The sequence below is a fragment of the Chroicocephalus ridibundus genome, chromosome 13 (genome assembly GCF_963924245.1).
Source record: "Chroicocephalus ridibundus chromosome 13, bChrRid1.1, whole genome shotgun sequence".
Lineage (NCBI taxonomy): Eukaryota > Metazoa > Chordata > Aves > Charadriiformes > Laridae > Chroicocephalus > Chroicocephalus ridibundus.
The window spans coordinates 5,251,262-5,266,298 of NC_086296.1; the positions used below are offsets into that span (position 1 = coordinate 5,251,262).

The following is a 15,037-nucleotide window of genomic DNA, read 5'->3' on the forward strand; positions in this document are numbered from 1 at the left end:
AGCCATGTGTTGTACCTCGCTCATCCTCCACAGGGGATTTTCCAGGGCCGCCGCTCGGCGCATCTGGTGTCCTTTGCTTTATCTCATCAGTTACACAACAGAGTCACGGGGATCCGAGCGTGGCCGTGGGGCTGGCCGGGCCATTTCCCCCTCGGCACAGCACGAGAGCAGCAAGAAGGACCTACCGCAGCCGGGATAAACCGTCCTTGTGCTGCGGAACAAACCGAGACGCGCTGTTAACTTTCTCCCCGTATTTTTTTTTTTTCCCTGGCAGACTGCAATAAGGTTACTGATCAGTGCCTGTCTTACTTCAAACGGTGTGGAAACATCTGCCAGATCGACCTGAGGTACTGCAAGCAAGTGACAAAAGAAGGCTGCGAGCAGTTCATAGCGGAGATGTCCGTAAGTGTTCAATTTGGGCAAGTGGAAGAAAAACTTCTGCAAAAACTGAGTTAGTTAAAGGACACGTGTAAATACTGGGGCGGGGGGGGGGGAAGGGACTAAGAACACGTAGGGATTTTATTTTCAATTGGGAACTTGGAATATTGGAAAATACCGCGATTGGATTTTACAACTCTTGTCGAGGAGAGAACAACATGAAACTACCCATGTTAAGAATTTCAACTTGTGCCACTAATTCAGTCTACCTGGGATGTCCTGCACTGGCTCTTATGCAAATTCATAAGGCGACTGTTATTGATGATAATTGTTCACACCCGGAAGACGACTGATCTCCAAGAAATACTGTTATTTAAAGTACCACAGCATGTGCTTGGTAGTGTAAATTTGATTTCTGCTTTTCGTTTCTTAGAACAACAAAAAAAAAAGTTGGTGTCATTAAAGTGGACCACGCACTGCATTTCTGCCTTCTTAACACGTTTTGTTTTGTTACATCTTACATTATGCAGAACTATTTTTGTACAAAAATTGTTTAAAAATTATTTATGCAATGTTTGAATGCATTACCAGTGTTTTGGTTTTGATTGCCAATTTTTATCTTTACTTATGGTAGGCGAGAACTTAACCTATACTTCGTAGACAGTATCTATCTACAAACGTGCCCAGGTCAGGAAAAGTAGGTTAATACTTTCAACTTAAAGCATGTTTTAATGGAAGTTTATATCCTGCTTTGTATACTTCAGAAGTGACATAAGCATGTTGTGGAAATAAGGTGTAAATTATAGTTGAAGTAAAACACTTTGCCAAGTTTTATCTGTATAGAAATCACCTTTTTCTCAAAATTTTAAAAAATTCCAATTTCAGCTTTTGCACATAGGAGGGTTTCACTCTGTAGCATGAGCTCTTGTACTCAATATAAAATTAATTTATACAGTGAGTCCAGCCGTAGAATAAATGGTCAAACGTAGTCTCTCTTTCTTTGAAGTGTGAGTTGAGTTCTCATTTAAGGTTTATAACATGGTTATTTCCTGATTGTAAAATTCTGCATTCATAAGTGCCATTGTTGTACGGTGTTGTTTTCGTAGACCCTTCCTGATGCAGTTTTACCTTTGTTGAATTTGTATAAACAATTGTACAAAAACAGGCGCTGGCTCTGCGGGTTTCTGTTCCGCGGGGGGCTGGGTTTGGGGGAAGCTGTGTGTGGAGGTCACGTCTGGGTTCCGTGTGCGGAGCGGGTGCTGGTTGTAGCCTGGGTACAAGGTGGATCAACAGCAGAAGCCCCTCTTCCTGTCATCCTGCAAGGAGTGCTTTCACAGCGCTTGAGCTGTTCCTTGGCCTGTGCCTTTAAGTTGGCAAATTCCGACAGACTTTTAGTGAGGCAGGAATAAAATACACATCTATGCCTCCCTCAACCTGGAATCTGCCCAGATCAGTCTCGAGCAACACGGACATCTCGAGCGTTGAAGCTTGAGCTGAGTAACCAACAGCACTCCCACAGCTGGTTAAGAAAAGAGACGGAGGCTGAGAAAGCCCATCACAAATCTTTATTAAGCTTGTGTGGCTAATGATCAGCATGGAAATAACATATAGGGTATGTTTTTCTTCATTAGCTTACCCACGGAACAGAGACTCCAGGAATTAAGTACCATTAAAAAGTTACTTCTAAAAAATAAAGCCATTGAGAGGTTTGCTCCCTTCTGAAAAATAACCCGCGCTGGCTCTAAGCTGTGTATTTTATTTTGAGGAGGAGCTACTTTCTCTTTTTCAAGCCAGCTTAATTTTTTACATAAAAGCCCAGAGCAGGCGTGACAGTGTAGCAGAGGGAACGAGTTCTCAAGTGCTGCAGCTGAGGCAAAGTGTGGCCCTGATACATGTGGGAATGTATCAGGCTCATGTGGGAAATTAAAAGAAGAAAGCGCAGCTCCATTGCTGAACCCTGCTGAAAGGTCAGGCCTGCCCTTCCTCACCGCCCTTATTTTAGACCTTCATCAGGGAAGGCCACGCCTGGCCCCAGGCAGCCTGTCCCCAGAACAAGAGCTGTTCTTGCTGCCCTCTTCCCCCAGACGTCCTGCAAGGACTGTTGAAGTCCTTGCTCCAAGAGGACCCGTACCCTGCTGCTGGAACCTGGGCCAAGGGCTGACAGCAACATAAGTCACTCGCAGCTCCAGGAAGCGTGGTTAATAGTGACTCGGCCTCGGTTAAAAGAGCTGTGAACATGAGGTTTTTAAACAAATACCATGTTTCCTTCCCCTTAATAAAACCCCTCCCCATTTAAGGTTAGTAACACCATACATTCCACAGGTTAGCAGCAAGTAGTTTCATGACCCTGATTAGTATTCACAGTAACATCAGGTTGTCGGCACGTGGCATACAATCATCACACATAAGATTAATAGTTACAATAGGCATGAGTGGATTAAGGACCACAAGAATATGGTTTTCTATACCCCTTTTTAAAAAAATATTTTATTCCTAAACTAAAAACCACTTAGTAATCGGTATCTGGACAGCACATGGCAGAGCCCTGCAAAGCGACAGCGCTTTTTGTACATTGACAAAGAATGGCCAAGACAGTACCTGTGTAATGACAGACACACTGAAGGAAGCAATCGGCATAAAACAGATTGCTTAAGGGCTTCTGTGCAGGTACAGTTAATGGCAGTGCTTTCTACAGTCATATTTTATACTGTTAACACTGTTACAGGGACAGTGTCAGAACAGTTACATTCTATAATTATTTAAAAGCCGAATATTCAACTGATATATTCGTTGCTTCTAATGCACTAGACGACGTAACACTCTAATATGGTCGAGCAGTGGTGTTTTCTGACCGCTTGCTGAGTACTGAATACGCTAATTAGAGGTGATATTCTTCAGAAGAGAGCAAGAACTGCTGTAAACAGTTTGACTCAAACAGTTTGTGGGTTTATAAGGTAAGTCAGGCAGTGCTCTTACTGTACACACTGGCATCGTGTTGTACTGCCCAACCCTGGGATTCGGTACGCTGTAGAAAAGTGTTTCACAAACTTCTAGATCCAGATGTTCAAAATGCTGTGTTTATTGGGAACTAAAAAGCCCCAAGGTTGGGCACCGCTGCCCACAGCAGTCCTGGAAGGGTGACTGTAAAATCCGTTTTTGGTCTTGGTTTACGATTTGAACACGTGCACAGCCCGTACAACGTACTGTCGGCAGATGGGGCACTCGCTCATCCTCTTGCCACACTTGGTGCAAGTGACCATGTGGCCGCACTCCAGCAGGACGCAGTCGATCACAGCGTCCATGCAGATGCGACACAGGTTATCGTCGTTGTCGTTCAGCTGCATCTTCTCGCCCTCTGAAACAGAGCAGAGAGGGAGGTCAGGCATTCAGGCCCTGGGAAACCTGTGAAGTTCTAACCCAGGCAACCACTAAAATACACAGAGAGCTAATTTAGCATGAAGCAGTGCTGCCCCATGTCCACAATAGCTTTTCTAACCCACAGCTAAGAATTAATCTATATTCCTTCAAAAAAAACCCCCAAAAAACAACGAAACACGAACAAGAAAATTCCCAAGTGAATATCTAATACGTGGCTTCATTCTTTAAACTCAGAAACCATTTTCAATTCAGAACATAATGACACTGAAATAACGTGCTGGATTAAAATTCAGAGCATGTTGGTTTTCCATCGCTGAGCTTACTTCGTTTGGCAGAACGCTTTCCTCAGAAGATTAAACACAATAATAATAAAGCAGACTAAGAAGTAGAAGCCTAAGTAGGCTGTAAAGGTGGCAGAACTGAACAAAACCTGTCGAGTTTCACTGCGAATAGACAACATCCCCTATCAGTAACCCAATGATGTTCTCTCAGACCACGTGAAAAAAAATAATCATAAGTTTAAAGCCTGATTTCAGACAGGTTTTCAATTCTAGTTTATGACCAAGCCGAGGGTTTCACTTAAGCCATGTTTTGACATTCACTAACAGTCCCCCACCTTCACAAGCCTTCTCCACCCCAGTTAGCTGATGATTTCACACCCGATTATCACAGTGCCTGCAGTGTATGTGCTGGCACAAGCTGGCTGTGCAGTGGCCCAGGGCTATTAAATTTTCCAGTCACCACAGTCCACCGTTCTGTACAGCCTGACCGCTGGCTGCAGGAATGACAAGCCAGGCAGGCATTTTTCAAGCTGGCAGTGACATCAAGAAGTTGCTCCTCAGCCTGTACTTTGTGCACAGGAACGGGCCTGTGCATGTACTACAGTCAGGCAAGTGAAAGGCTCCAATCGTTGAGCGTAACAGAGGGCAGAAGAGCACCCGTCACTGAGCCGCAGCCACAGAACCACCTTATCATGAAAACATGGACCGAGACCAAACCACTTGAACTTGGACGTCTGCCACTGTAGCTTTTAATTCTGTACCGCAGTAAAAGACCTGAATTGCTTTGGTCTGTTGACAGCTCCTGAGAAGCTCCCTCGCTAATGCCTTGTGAAACCTAATAAAAGACGTGGAGGTGCCAAGTTTCATGTTCTCTGAGGAACTGGTTCTCAGTTGTGCAATTTTACCTTCACTGTGAAAGCTGAGCTCTCCGAGCTTTGGAAAAGAAGTCACAAAAAACCAGCACAATCCTGGAAAGCTTAATTTACTCATTAGAACTATGTCCAACTATTCTAGATGCAGCTTGAGTTGTTAAAACACACTTTCCAGTGGTTTCCTAACTGAGCGGACTGAGTTAGATACCAAGTCCTTCTGTTGGCAGAACGAGCTACTGGAAACCAGAAAATAAGTAGTCTTAAGAAAGTGATAATTAAATATAAACCTACGTGTCTTGTGGTTTTCTTCACTCTCTCTGTATAGTCTGCTCACTTTTTCCACAAGTTCCCATTTTTCACAGCATCCCGAGTAGTTGACAAAATTACACGCGAGTATTTCCTTCAGCTGCCGAACACTCAACCCTTCGATGTCTTCCAGACTTGAAATATCAGACAAAGACGCCCTCGCTCTCTTTCTGGACAGTCCAGGGGTCTGAAACACATCAGCTGTATGTTTTTAACTGTCCCGGTAGGTTCAGAGCACCACATCTGGTGCTACATTAAGCTGCAGCAGCTTGGCTAAAGTTTTATTCTTTTTAAAGTCAGTACTTGCAAATATGCATTGCTAGACACAGCTAATTCTGAAAGAACTAGCGTGTGACAGTAAATGTTGACAGAGATCTAAACACTTTAAGATGTCACATGCCAAAAATTCATTCTTTGGATAGTTCATCTCTCACCTGCTCTTCTGCACTTTCTTCTTCTTCATTATTTATAGAAGATGTTTCAGTTTGTCCCTGTGTACAAAATGAAACTAATCAGGATTAAAAAAAAATAATATCCCTTCTAAAATATTTTCCTTTGTACCAAACTGATCACAGATGTCAATGACATTTTGAAGTTTGAATTGCTACTAATGTTACGGATTTAAGTCACCACTATCATCTAAACAAGTAATCTTATCTAGTAATCTTCTCTTTTCAGGTGAGAGATACAAAAGGCATTTTTCGTGCCAACCTGAACTAAAATAAAATGCCAATTGGTGCAAAGTGATGCATACCTATTAAAAAAAAAAAAGCTATGTTATACCACAAAACAGATGTTAATTATTGTACCCGTAAAGGTGTTCCATTTCCTGTGCTTCCCCTTCTGTTTGCAAGTTCTCCTTGAGACGACACCGATACAGACATAGAAAATGGATGAGTAAAAAAGCCTGAAGTCTGTGACCGTGACGAATGCAAGCTACTAGCGTCCATATCCTCCTCCGAACCTAATCCATGGTGGCACAGCACAAGATCCACCAAGTCTTCTTTCTCTCTGCACATATCTGTCGGTATGTTTCTGAGAATCAGATACTGACGCAGATCCTTTACTTTCAATCTCATTAACTGAGGGCGCTGGAAGGCTGTTTCTTGCAGCAAGTGACAAGTGGAACATCTTCTGAGATTCTCTTGTAAGACCGAACAAACTGAGCAAAAATCCTTCTTGCAGTCACAACACACGTGCTAAGGAGAAAGAGAAAATAAATAGCATTCAGCTGTATGTCACAGAAAACAGGTTATACACTGCTCTTTCCTTCTCCAGGCTACATAATTTACTCAGTCTTTCCATCATCAATTTTGACACACATCATTTTTAGGATTTAAGTCTAGAAAACTGCACTGTCAAATTGTTTTGCAGGTGTTCTAAGACAGTCCATCGCTTTTGTAGCACTACTGTCAGCTGATTTGAGGTTTCAGTGAAAAAACATTATGAAAAAAACAAATGAATAAAGTACTCGAGTTGTAGTTCAGACAATAAACAAAACTGAAAGCCAGGCAATTGCATGGTATGTTAAAATACTTTTGAATATACTAAGTGTCACTGCTCTTTTCACATGTGTAAAAACAAGTATAATTAAACAAACTTTAAAGAATGTACTTCTTCCTCAATTGATTCAACGAATTCAAAGTAGGCCTTAAATGTGATGGATCACGTGGTAGGTAAATACTCCCAAACACCCAGATGTCATTTCTGAAGAGAGCTTTGTTCAAAAGACTCACTACATTTTACAAAAGCTGGAACAGGCAAGACTTTCAGCAGCAATTTTAAATGGTCATCTCGTCCACTGTGAACAAATCCAAACTCTTCAAGTTTTTCAGGATTTTAGTAAATTAATATTAGCTTCAGAAAGTGTCCCTACACAACGCTTAATTCAACAAAGTCTTTGCCATGTGAACAACAGGACACATAGGAAAGGGGAAACTGAACATGAACACACAAACTGAAGAAAGAGGCTTCATGTTTATCCAGACGAGCTACAGAGAATTAAGTCACTGAGTGGACAAAATAATGATGCTGGACGGCCACGATACACAGAAATAATACTGACAGTCTCAATTTTATTTATCTGCATTAACCCACGCCTCCAAATAAAGCAACAGGCTGCTGGAGTGCAATAGCATTTAACAGAACTAAACCTGGTTAGGAAACAGAATTGCACAAGTGGTTCACAGAAAGAAGCTGTGATACTATATGGCATGTTTTTAGCTTTTCCATCATCCAGTTTGTTCATTCCTGTACCCAACCACTTTCTTTGGTATCATCTTCAAAACCAGATTTGTTTTAACGTTCACGATTTTGAAGCTAAAACACATATCTTACAAATAACGATCCACTAATTTTTAGGTCAGACCAGATCCAATGTGTCACTGATTAATGAACATCAGACCTCTTAACTTCTAATCCTGTCTGACATTAATTTCCTGTGACCTCAGAATAAGACACACACTCCCTCTCTGGCTATCTGCCTCGGGTTTCTTTATCTAAGGAAAAATACACATTCATCTCCCAGTATGCCTACAGATTAGTTCATATGAATAAAAATATTATGAAATAGGAAATATACTCACTTTTTTCCTAAAAACTGAAAAGGAAAGTCCACAGGCTTTGCAAACTATATTAGTGCCCGCTGCAGCTGGAGATGGATATGCTGAGAAGTCTGTATTTGGTGCGAATCTGAACGGGCCAGCACCTCCCCCAAAGCCAGCCTGCTGGCCACGGACAGCCCCAGTACCCATGACTTCATTCAGCAATCCACAGCAGGAAGCCCACATGGAAGTAGCTCCCGCCTGAAAACATTCACAAAGCAAAAAAAGAGAATTAATATCTGAAAGCCTACATCAGATGTGACTTGCTACTGAAAAGCTACTTCACTCCATCTGTCATCATCCCAAAAGCATGTGGTATGAATTCCAAGAGCACCAGGAATCCTGTACACTAACATCTGTAACAGCCCAATAATCTTCACTTCCCAGCTGCAAACCAAAGTAGGTAAGATTTGCTTCCGAGAGGCTCATGCAGGCACAAGGAGCTGGCTTTCATAACTCCTTTTCTAGCAGAGTTCCACACAAAAAGGGTAAGGAATGTGAGGAGGTAAGGCAAGAGCGGAGCAAAGAAGGAAGACACTAACAGCCAGTCACAGGTGAGGGGCAAAACCTGAAATGATGACAGGCAGCAATACAACAATTTATCATAATTAGTGCAGACCTGTCCCCAGCAGGATCTTCTCCAGAACTAATCCAGCTCTTATATGACTCACAATAAAACTCTCTCTAAAAAAAAAAAAACAAAACCGCTTCTGGGTTTTCAAACTCGAAAGTAATAAGCCAATCTTCATTAGAAACTAGTTATGGTCTAGTGTCTCTGGAAGAGAAATGGTTTATCAAAACCTCCCTGAACCTGCTGTTTTGTTGTCTTACAAAGTGTCTAACAAAAATTAAAAAAAAACCCTCTAAATTAACTTATTCTATAATGACTGGATTTCAGTTGAGTCATACAATTTAATCTTAAAACACTACAAAAATTCTAAATGCATAAATAAATTGCTACTTTTTATCCTTGAAAGCCTTTATCAAAAGTGCATATTCTACTTAGAGTTGGAATTTGGACTCCAAGTTGTTCAGATCACATGTTTAATCACTGTCACATGGCTGACTGAAACTTACTAAAAAAAGAAAAAAGCAAACAGAATCACATCAGGTTCTTTCTAAAAGGAAGCTGAGTGGTACAGCTTCCTTTAAACATAATTTTCATACTTTTTTTTCTTAACTAAGCTGGTTAGAGCTGTTCTGCTTTTAATTCCAGGGCAGCATGTTTTTTTTTTTCCAAAGCACAAAGACATAAAATAATTGCTTTTGAGACTTGTAGTTCTTGCTGTAAAACCTAAACCAATCAGAACATGCACTTCAGCTCAGTAATGATGGTGCTTTAATTCCTGTAGTAACTAGACTAATTCCTATATTAAATTGCACACTTCACCTGCACCAAACACAGTCCTGTTACGTGTCTGTGAACTTAACACAATAATCGGGGATACGTCAGAACATCTCCTTTCAAACCACTGAGCATAAAAGGTAAGAAAAGAGCCCTCACTGGCTTAGAGAGAAGCTGTGAAAAACAATGCCATAGGACTAAACATGTTCTACAACACCACCTTCATGTAAGTGCCGTTAAGTATGGAACATCGAAACCATCTCTCCAACCCACACAAACCTGGTACTTCACTTTTACTGTTGTAAGCTGACATTAAAAGTGTTGCAATAAAGCGAAACACCGAACACGGTCATTTTGCTGCTAAGCTGTACAACACGTAACACCGCGTAGAGTTATAACATCAAATATACATGCAACAAATTGAATTCACTAGTCTAGTTGTATAGGTATGTCAAGAGCAAAATTCATCCCAGGCATAACAAGAAACTTCCATGCTGTGGGCACCCCACACATACGGGAAAAATCTTCCTAAGCTTCCTGCGAACAGAATTGGAGAGGAATGAACTCCAGTGGCCCTTGCCTGACCTCCAGCCAAGACACCGGCAACCCCAGCACGTGGCTGCGCTCAGAAACACCCCGCGCTTGGAGCTGTCTGATCTGTAATCAGACTGTCCTGACAATCATTAAACTATCATCAAACTAGGACTTGTTTTCTACTTTTCAATAATAAAGAGTGGAAACAGATCAATATCAATTTTTCCTATACAAAACAAGTTATGCATAATTATCCTAGCTTATTAGGCAAGAGTAATTAACTTTTCAGAAATACATTCTGAAAAACAATGACTTAATCCAAGAGAATCCCAAGTTTTAAAACTTGCAGCTTTTGAAAAATGTTTTTTCTCGTCTTAAGGGAAAGTTGCAGAAACATAACTCTAATTCTTCACGTATTTATAAAAACAGATGATCTAGCTTTATACTAAAAAGATTTCAAAATAGGCGCATACAAATAACAGAAAAACAAAACAATGAACCCGAAGGGTCTGTCAGAATCCAACTTGCTTCATGATATGACTGTGGTCTTTTTAGAGGATCACAGCAGCAGCAGGATACACAACTAAAAGGACATAACATAGTTTCTACTACAAGCCTTCCCTGATAGCTTAACACCTGCTTCTTAGACTTACGTTATTCAAGAGACACTAACAACTGCTCAGACATCACTGTCAACACTAATTGAATATATAATTAGGAAATATTTGTTACCCATTTTGGATACATGAACAATGTTAGTATCAAACAGAAAATCTCTTTACACTTACTGCCAAGCATTCAGTCACTTTAAGGTGAAAGGTAAGGCAACGGGGGCATCATTAATTTTCTCCTTAACCTATGGATTCTTTCTATGCACTAGTGTCATCAACCCATAATTGAATTACAGTGTCTAGACTCTTCATATTACTCTGTAAAAGAAACTAGACCCTGCTGAAGAGCACCGACACAAATGAGGCACACTAAAACAAGAACTCCCTCCTTAGAGAATGAGTTAAAATTTTGCCAATTTCTGCACCAAAAGCCTTTCCAACTACATCAGTCACTACTTCCATATTCCCTTCTAACAAGCTGCCATCAGCTATCTTCCCTCTCCATACCTCATGTGCATACTATAGGGGCAAAACACTGCTTTTGAACTTCGCTTGTTTTCGGCGTTTAGCAACCTGATGAGAATTTCACCTCAGAAAGACACCCGCCCGAAGAAGCTGGGAGGCTCTATGCTGCTCCTTACACATCTGTGCAAGCAGGATGTGCAAAGCCGGCAGACCAAGAGGAAAGCAGAACGGATTTTACTTCTTTTAGCTGAAATTTCATCTTCATACCCAGCCTGAGATCAAGCAAAGCTTTCTCAGAGATCAAGCACCCCCCGGGAGCCTCCGAACTCAGAGATCCCCGGCCACCACAGCCCTCAGCCCCGACCCGAAGCCACCACGGCAACCTCGGACGCGACGAAGCGCCTTTGAGGAGCGAACCCCGCGGCCGGCCGGAGCGGGCCCTCCCCTCCAGCCCCTGCCGTGCCCCCCCTCAACGGCCCGGCGGGAGCCAGCTCCCAACCGCCGCCCCCCTCACAGGCCCAACCTCCACGCACCGCCCCAAGCCCGACTCCGTCCGGTTCGGAGCCCTGCCAGCCCTTCAGCCGCCGCCGGCGGGGACCGACCGCCGCCGGTGTGTGGAGACGGGGGCGGGGGCTCGCCTCAGGCGGCGGCGCCAGGCCCTGCCCGGCTGCTGAGTCAGTGGAGGACGCCGGGGCTGCCCGGCAAGGCGGTTCCCCGTCCCTCGGTAACGGGGCAGGCCCAGGGAAGGACAGCGGTGGCGGCCGGGCCAGGCGGCCTAAGGCAAGGCGGGAGGGGCGGCGCGGCCCGTCCCCCCGGGGTCCCGTCCCCGTCACGCGCCCGTTCGCCCCCCTCCTCCCTCCCTCCCTCCCTCCCTCCCTCCCTCCCCACAGCGAGGGGAAAGACGCTCTCCCGGCCGGTGGAACCTCCGCCTTCACCTTCATGGCCGCTTCACCGCCGCCACTCGCGCTCCAGCGCCGTCCGCCTCAAACGGGCGCCGTCCGCCGCGGCGACCCCCGGCGCCGACCGACCGCCCCCCCCGGAGCGGGCCCCCGCCCTGCGCGGCGGGCCGCCTCACGGAGGGCGGGCCTTCCCGCCCTGCCCAACGCCATTGGCTGTCCCGCCGCCGACAGCGAGCGGGCGGAGCCAATGGGAGGAGAGGAAGCGCCTGAGTGTTGGCGGGGGCGGAGGTTCGGCGGCCACGGAGCGGGGCGGGGGGGGGGGCGTGAAAATACCCCTGAAACACGGAAAGAAGAGGCCACTGTCAGCTGTAAGTGCGTAAACAGTGATGTCACTGAAATAAGAGAGAAGTTTTACCTCATGTTTTTGGGTGGTTTTGGTGTTTTTTCCTGTGTACAGGGGCGCCAAGCCCTAGCGAGCCTCCCGTGAAGGCGCGGAGCAATGGGGTCTGGCGCAGGGCCGGGAGTGAATCTGACAGTCACCAAAATTCAGGTGTTTTGGCACCTCTGCGTACAAGGCGGAGGTTTGTCACAGAGGGAATTAAAAGCCTCGGTGCTGTAGGCAAAAGGCCAAAGTTGCCAGTTATTCCGCCAAGCCCCTAGGTGATAATCTTTAAATAATAGAAAATAAGGTTTATTATTTAAAAATCCAGTTCCAGCTAGCTTCTAGGTGCGATTATTATTTTATCTATGCCTATGAATGCGATATCTATAAAAAATAATAGTCACAGGTTGTAAGAACTGAAAGCTTTTAACCAGAAGACCGTATTAAAGAAACCCGAACAATACAAACCCAAGTAAGTCTTCAGGAACGCTTTACATAAGAACACACGGGGCCAAGAACAAAGGAGGCTTTTGCCAAAAAGAGGAACAGACAAAAGCGGCTGAAAATAAATTTTGACCACAAATCAAATTTACCCGTACAAAAGGTTGCATGCAATCTTTATTAATTTCTGCAGGAAGGATCTATTTTTGGAGCAAGTCAGATGCAAGGACTGAGTCAAAAAAGATCAGTATGTCATTGCCACAAGAATGGCACAGACTTGGCAGCTTTAGCATCAAGAGCAGATACTCTGTGCAGCCCAACTTCTGGATTAGCACTGACACAATATCTTAATTCAAAATCAGGTCGTCTCTTTTTGGAAATGCTTATGCTCCTTGACAAGCTTTTGATGTGCTATAAACTCTTGATTTAATAAAAAATGTCATTTCTTTCCCCAATAATAGCTTGCGATTTTAGTCAAAGCGACTGAAAAGACAGTTGAAAAGTCTTGTGAATACAATGTCAGAACAAGCAATGGCACATTTCCCATATTCCTCACGTGACAGATTGCTTTAAGACCCCTTAAGAAATAACAGTAGTGTTTGATTTTAAAAAACTTCTATATCACCTAAACTTTGTCAATTCAGGGAGTCGCCCTTGAAGTACCAAATTATACACATATTTTTGTTACATTAAAACATGAGACCTCCTCACGCAGTTGCTGTGAGCAGGGTAAAAGCTCTGTCCCACAGATGAGCCAAACCCAGCAAAACCTAATTTTTTTTTCTTTAACTCTGCTAAGGACTTGCCAACAAGAAATCCTCCCAAACACAGATGTTTTAGGGAGTAACGTGGGCCTGACAGAGCTGAGATCTGGTGACTGTGCTGGCAGCTGCAGTTGCCTCTCCCACCTTAATTTGGACAGAACTTGATGAATCATATTCCTAACATGTGATTTGAGATCACTTTTAGTGCATTAGCCTGTGTAAATTGAAACCATGTAGATTGTTTTTAAACAAGGAACTTTAACTCTACCGGCTACTCTGTAGCTGAAAAGTAGCATTTGCAGAGGTGCTATTAATAAAAGACTTGCCCTCGCTGAACCTTCAGGATTGTGACAAAGAAGCATTAAAAGATTTAAATCTGTTAATGCTAGATGTCGCATTTACTTCTGCCATGAAATAACAAGTGATGATGACTCGCTGCAGCTCGGTAATCCCCCAAGGCTTTACATGTCACGAGAGCGAAGTAGAGAAGTGGTTCTTACCAAGAATATTAATTTGTTTTAAATGTAACAATTTGCGGAATTTTACAGTAAAGTTTTAAAAACAAAAAAAAAAAAAAAGAAAGAAGTTAATCTCTGGGCTTTATTTGGGAATTTCAGATTGGATATTAATACCTCTAGGAAGAATCATTATCGTATTCACTTTTCATAATGGAGACATGCGGTGCTTTGGAATTACCTTTGAGAATGTTTTCAGCTTGCAGAGACTTGGTCCGACAGACTCAGCGCTGCACGAAAACACAAGGATCCCTGAACCCAGCCAGTGGCCATTGCATGCTTCATAACCTCAGGCATGTCACTCAGGGGGTCAGCCTATTTTAGGTATGATAAAAGATTACTTTTTCAGTTGCATTACCTAATCTTGAAATGAATATGACCAAAACCACCCCTTGCTGGTTATTTGTAGGGATGGTTTTCAGGTGTGCGAGTTTATTTAAATATGCTTAAAAAGCGTGTTCTGAACATTCCCTACACCAAGGGTTGTCAGCAGCATTCTCACGTTGGCTTCAGAGCCTTGCACAGAAATGTCAGGACCAGATGTCTGTCATTTCCTTTTTCCTCCCAGTTCTGCACCCGCCGGCTGCAGCAATCTCCTCTCCCGCTCCCTCCCCGCCAAGCCACACCACCCTTTCGGTGTTTCCACCTAAACCATCATGCTTTATCTTCAGGAAACATCAGCAAATTGACCTTTGTAACATAATAGCTTCAGTTATTTCCTGGGTTTTATATTCAGATATAGTTCAATGAGTATTTAGTTCATTGAGGTCTAGGAAGCTATCATTAATTATGCCAGCAACAGCTAATGACAACACTAAGTTTCTTAAATGTAAATGTATTCTAAAAAATTACTCCACGCTTGATTTGCCTCCTCCTCCTCTCACCACCCCCAGGCGTGAATCAGGAGCAACTCAACTGAAATCCCCGGGAACTCGCAGATGTATAATAATATTGAGTTTTGTTTCGCTCTCACTTACAAAAATGAGAACTATTATAATAATTGGAGCATTTTCTTTGGGAATGTGAAGCCTTCATGAAATACTTTAGCAAATTGTTGAGAAAATAAAAACTGATGTCTGGAAATATCATTATTGCATTGCAATTAATTTGCTGTCTCCCCATACATCCTGGCACACCCGTGACCGGCTGGGGAGAAGTGCCGTGTCCTCGATGAGCCGCGGGGCCTCCGGCTCCTCCACGTGGCTCCGCTCTCCAGGACACGCGGTGCCAATGCCAGTGGCGGTCATGCCTTCCTCCGAGGGC

At 43.5% G+C, this 15,037-nt stretch overlaps 2 protein-coding genes and 1 long non-coding RNA gene across 15 annotated transcripts in view; 2 read left to right on the forward strand and 1 right to left on the reverse strand.

The window, feature by feature from the left end:
* The window catches only part of KDM2B (lysine demethylase 2B), a 125,444-nt gene extending 123,902 nt beyond the window's left edge, over positions 1-1,542 (forward strand). For all 12 annotated transcript variants that reach the window (XM_063351383.1, XM_063351381.1, XM_063351386.1 and 9 more), the window contains one exon: positions 275-1,542. In XM_063351383.1, coding sequence (XP_063207453.1) covers positions 275-456 — 182 coding nt within the window. In that variant the 3' untranslated portion in view covers positions 457-1,542. The remainder of the gene's footprint in view (positions 1-274) is intronic.
* Positions 1,543-1,928: 386 nt separating this feature from the next.
* Positions 1,929-11,853, reverse strand: RNF34 (ring finger protein 34). Of its 2 annotated transcripts, XM_063351394.1 has the most exons (6): positions 11,709-11,853; positions 7,801-8,019; positions 6,025-6,414; positions 5,650-5,706; positions 5,201-5,402; positions 1,929-3,733 (listed from the first exon to the last, which is right to left on the reverse strand). In XM_063351394.1, the coding sequence occupies exons 1-6, from the start codon at positions 11,712-11,714 to the stop codon at positions 3,546-3,548; spliced, it is 1,062 nt and encodes a 353-aa protein (XP_063207464.1). In that variant the 5' UTR covers positions 11,715-11,853; the 3' UTR covers positions 1,929-3,545. The 2 variants fall into 2 exon arrangements, with proteins under 2 accessions (XP_063207464.1, XP_063207465.1); XM_063351395.1 differs by lacking the exon at positions 5,650-5,706.
* Positions 11,854-11,980: 127 nt separating this feature from the next.
* On the forward strand, positions 11,981-14,865 carry LOC134522744 (uncharacterized). The gene is made up of 3 exons (XR_010073124.1): positions 11,981-12,040; positions 13,974-14,098; positions 14,668-14,865. It is a non-coding gene; the product is annotated as an uncharacterized LOC134522744 (long non-coding RNA).
* The last annotated feature ends 172 nt before the right edge of the window (positions 14,866-15,037 follow it).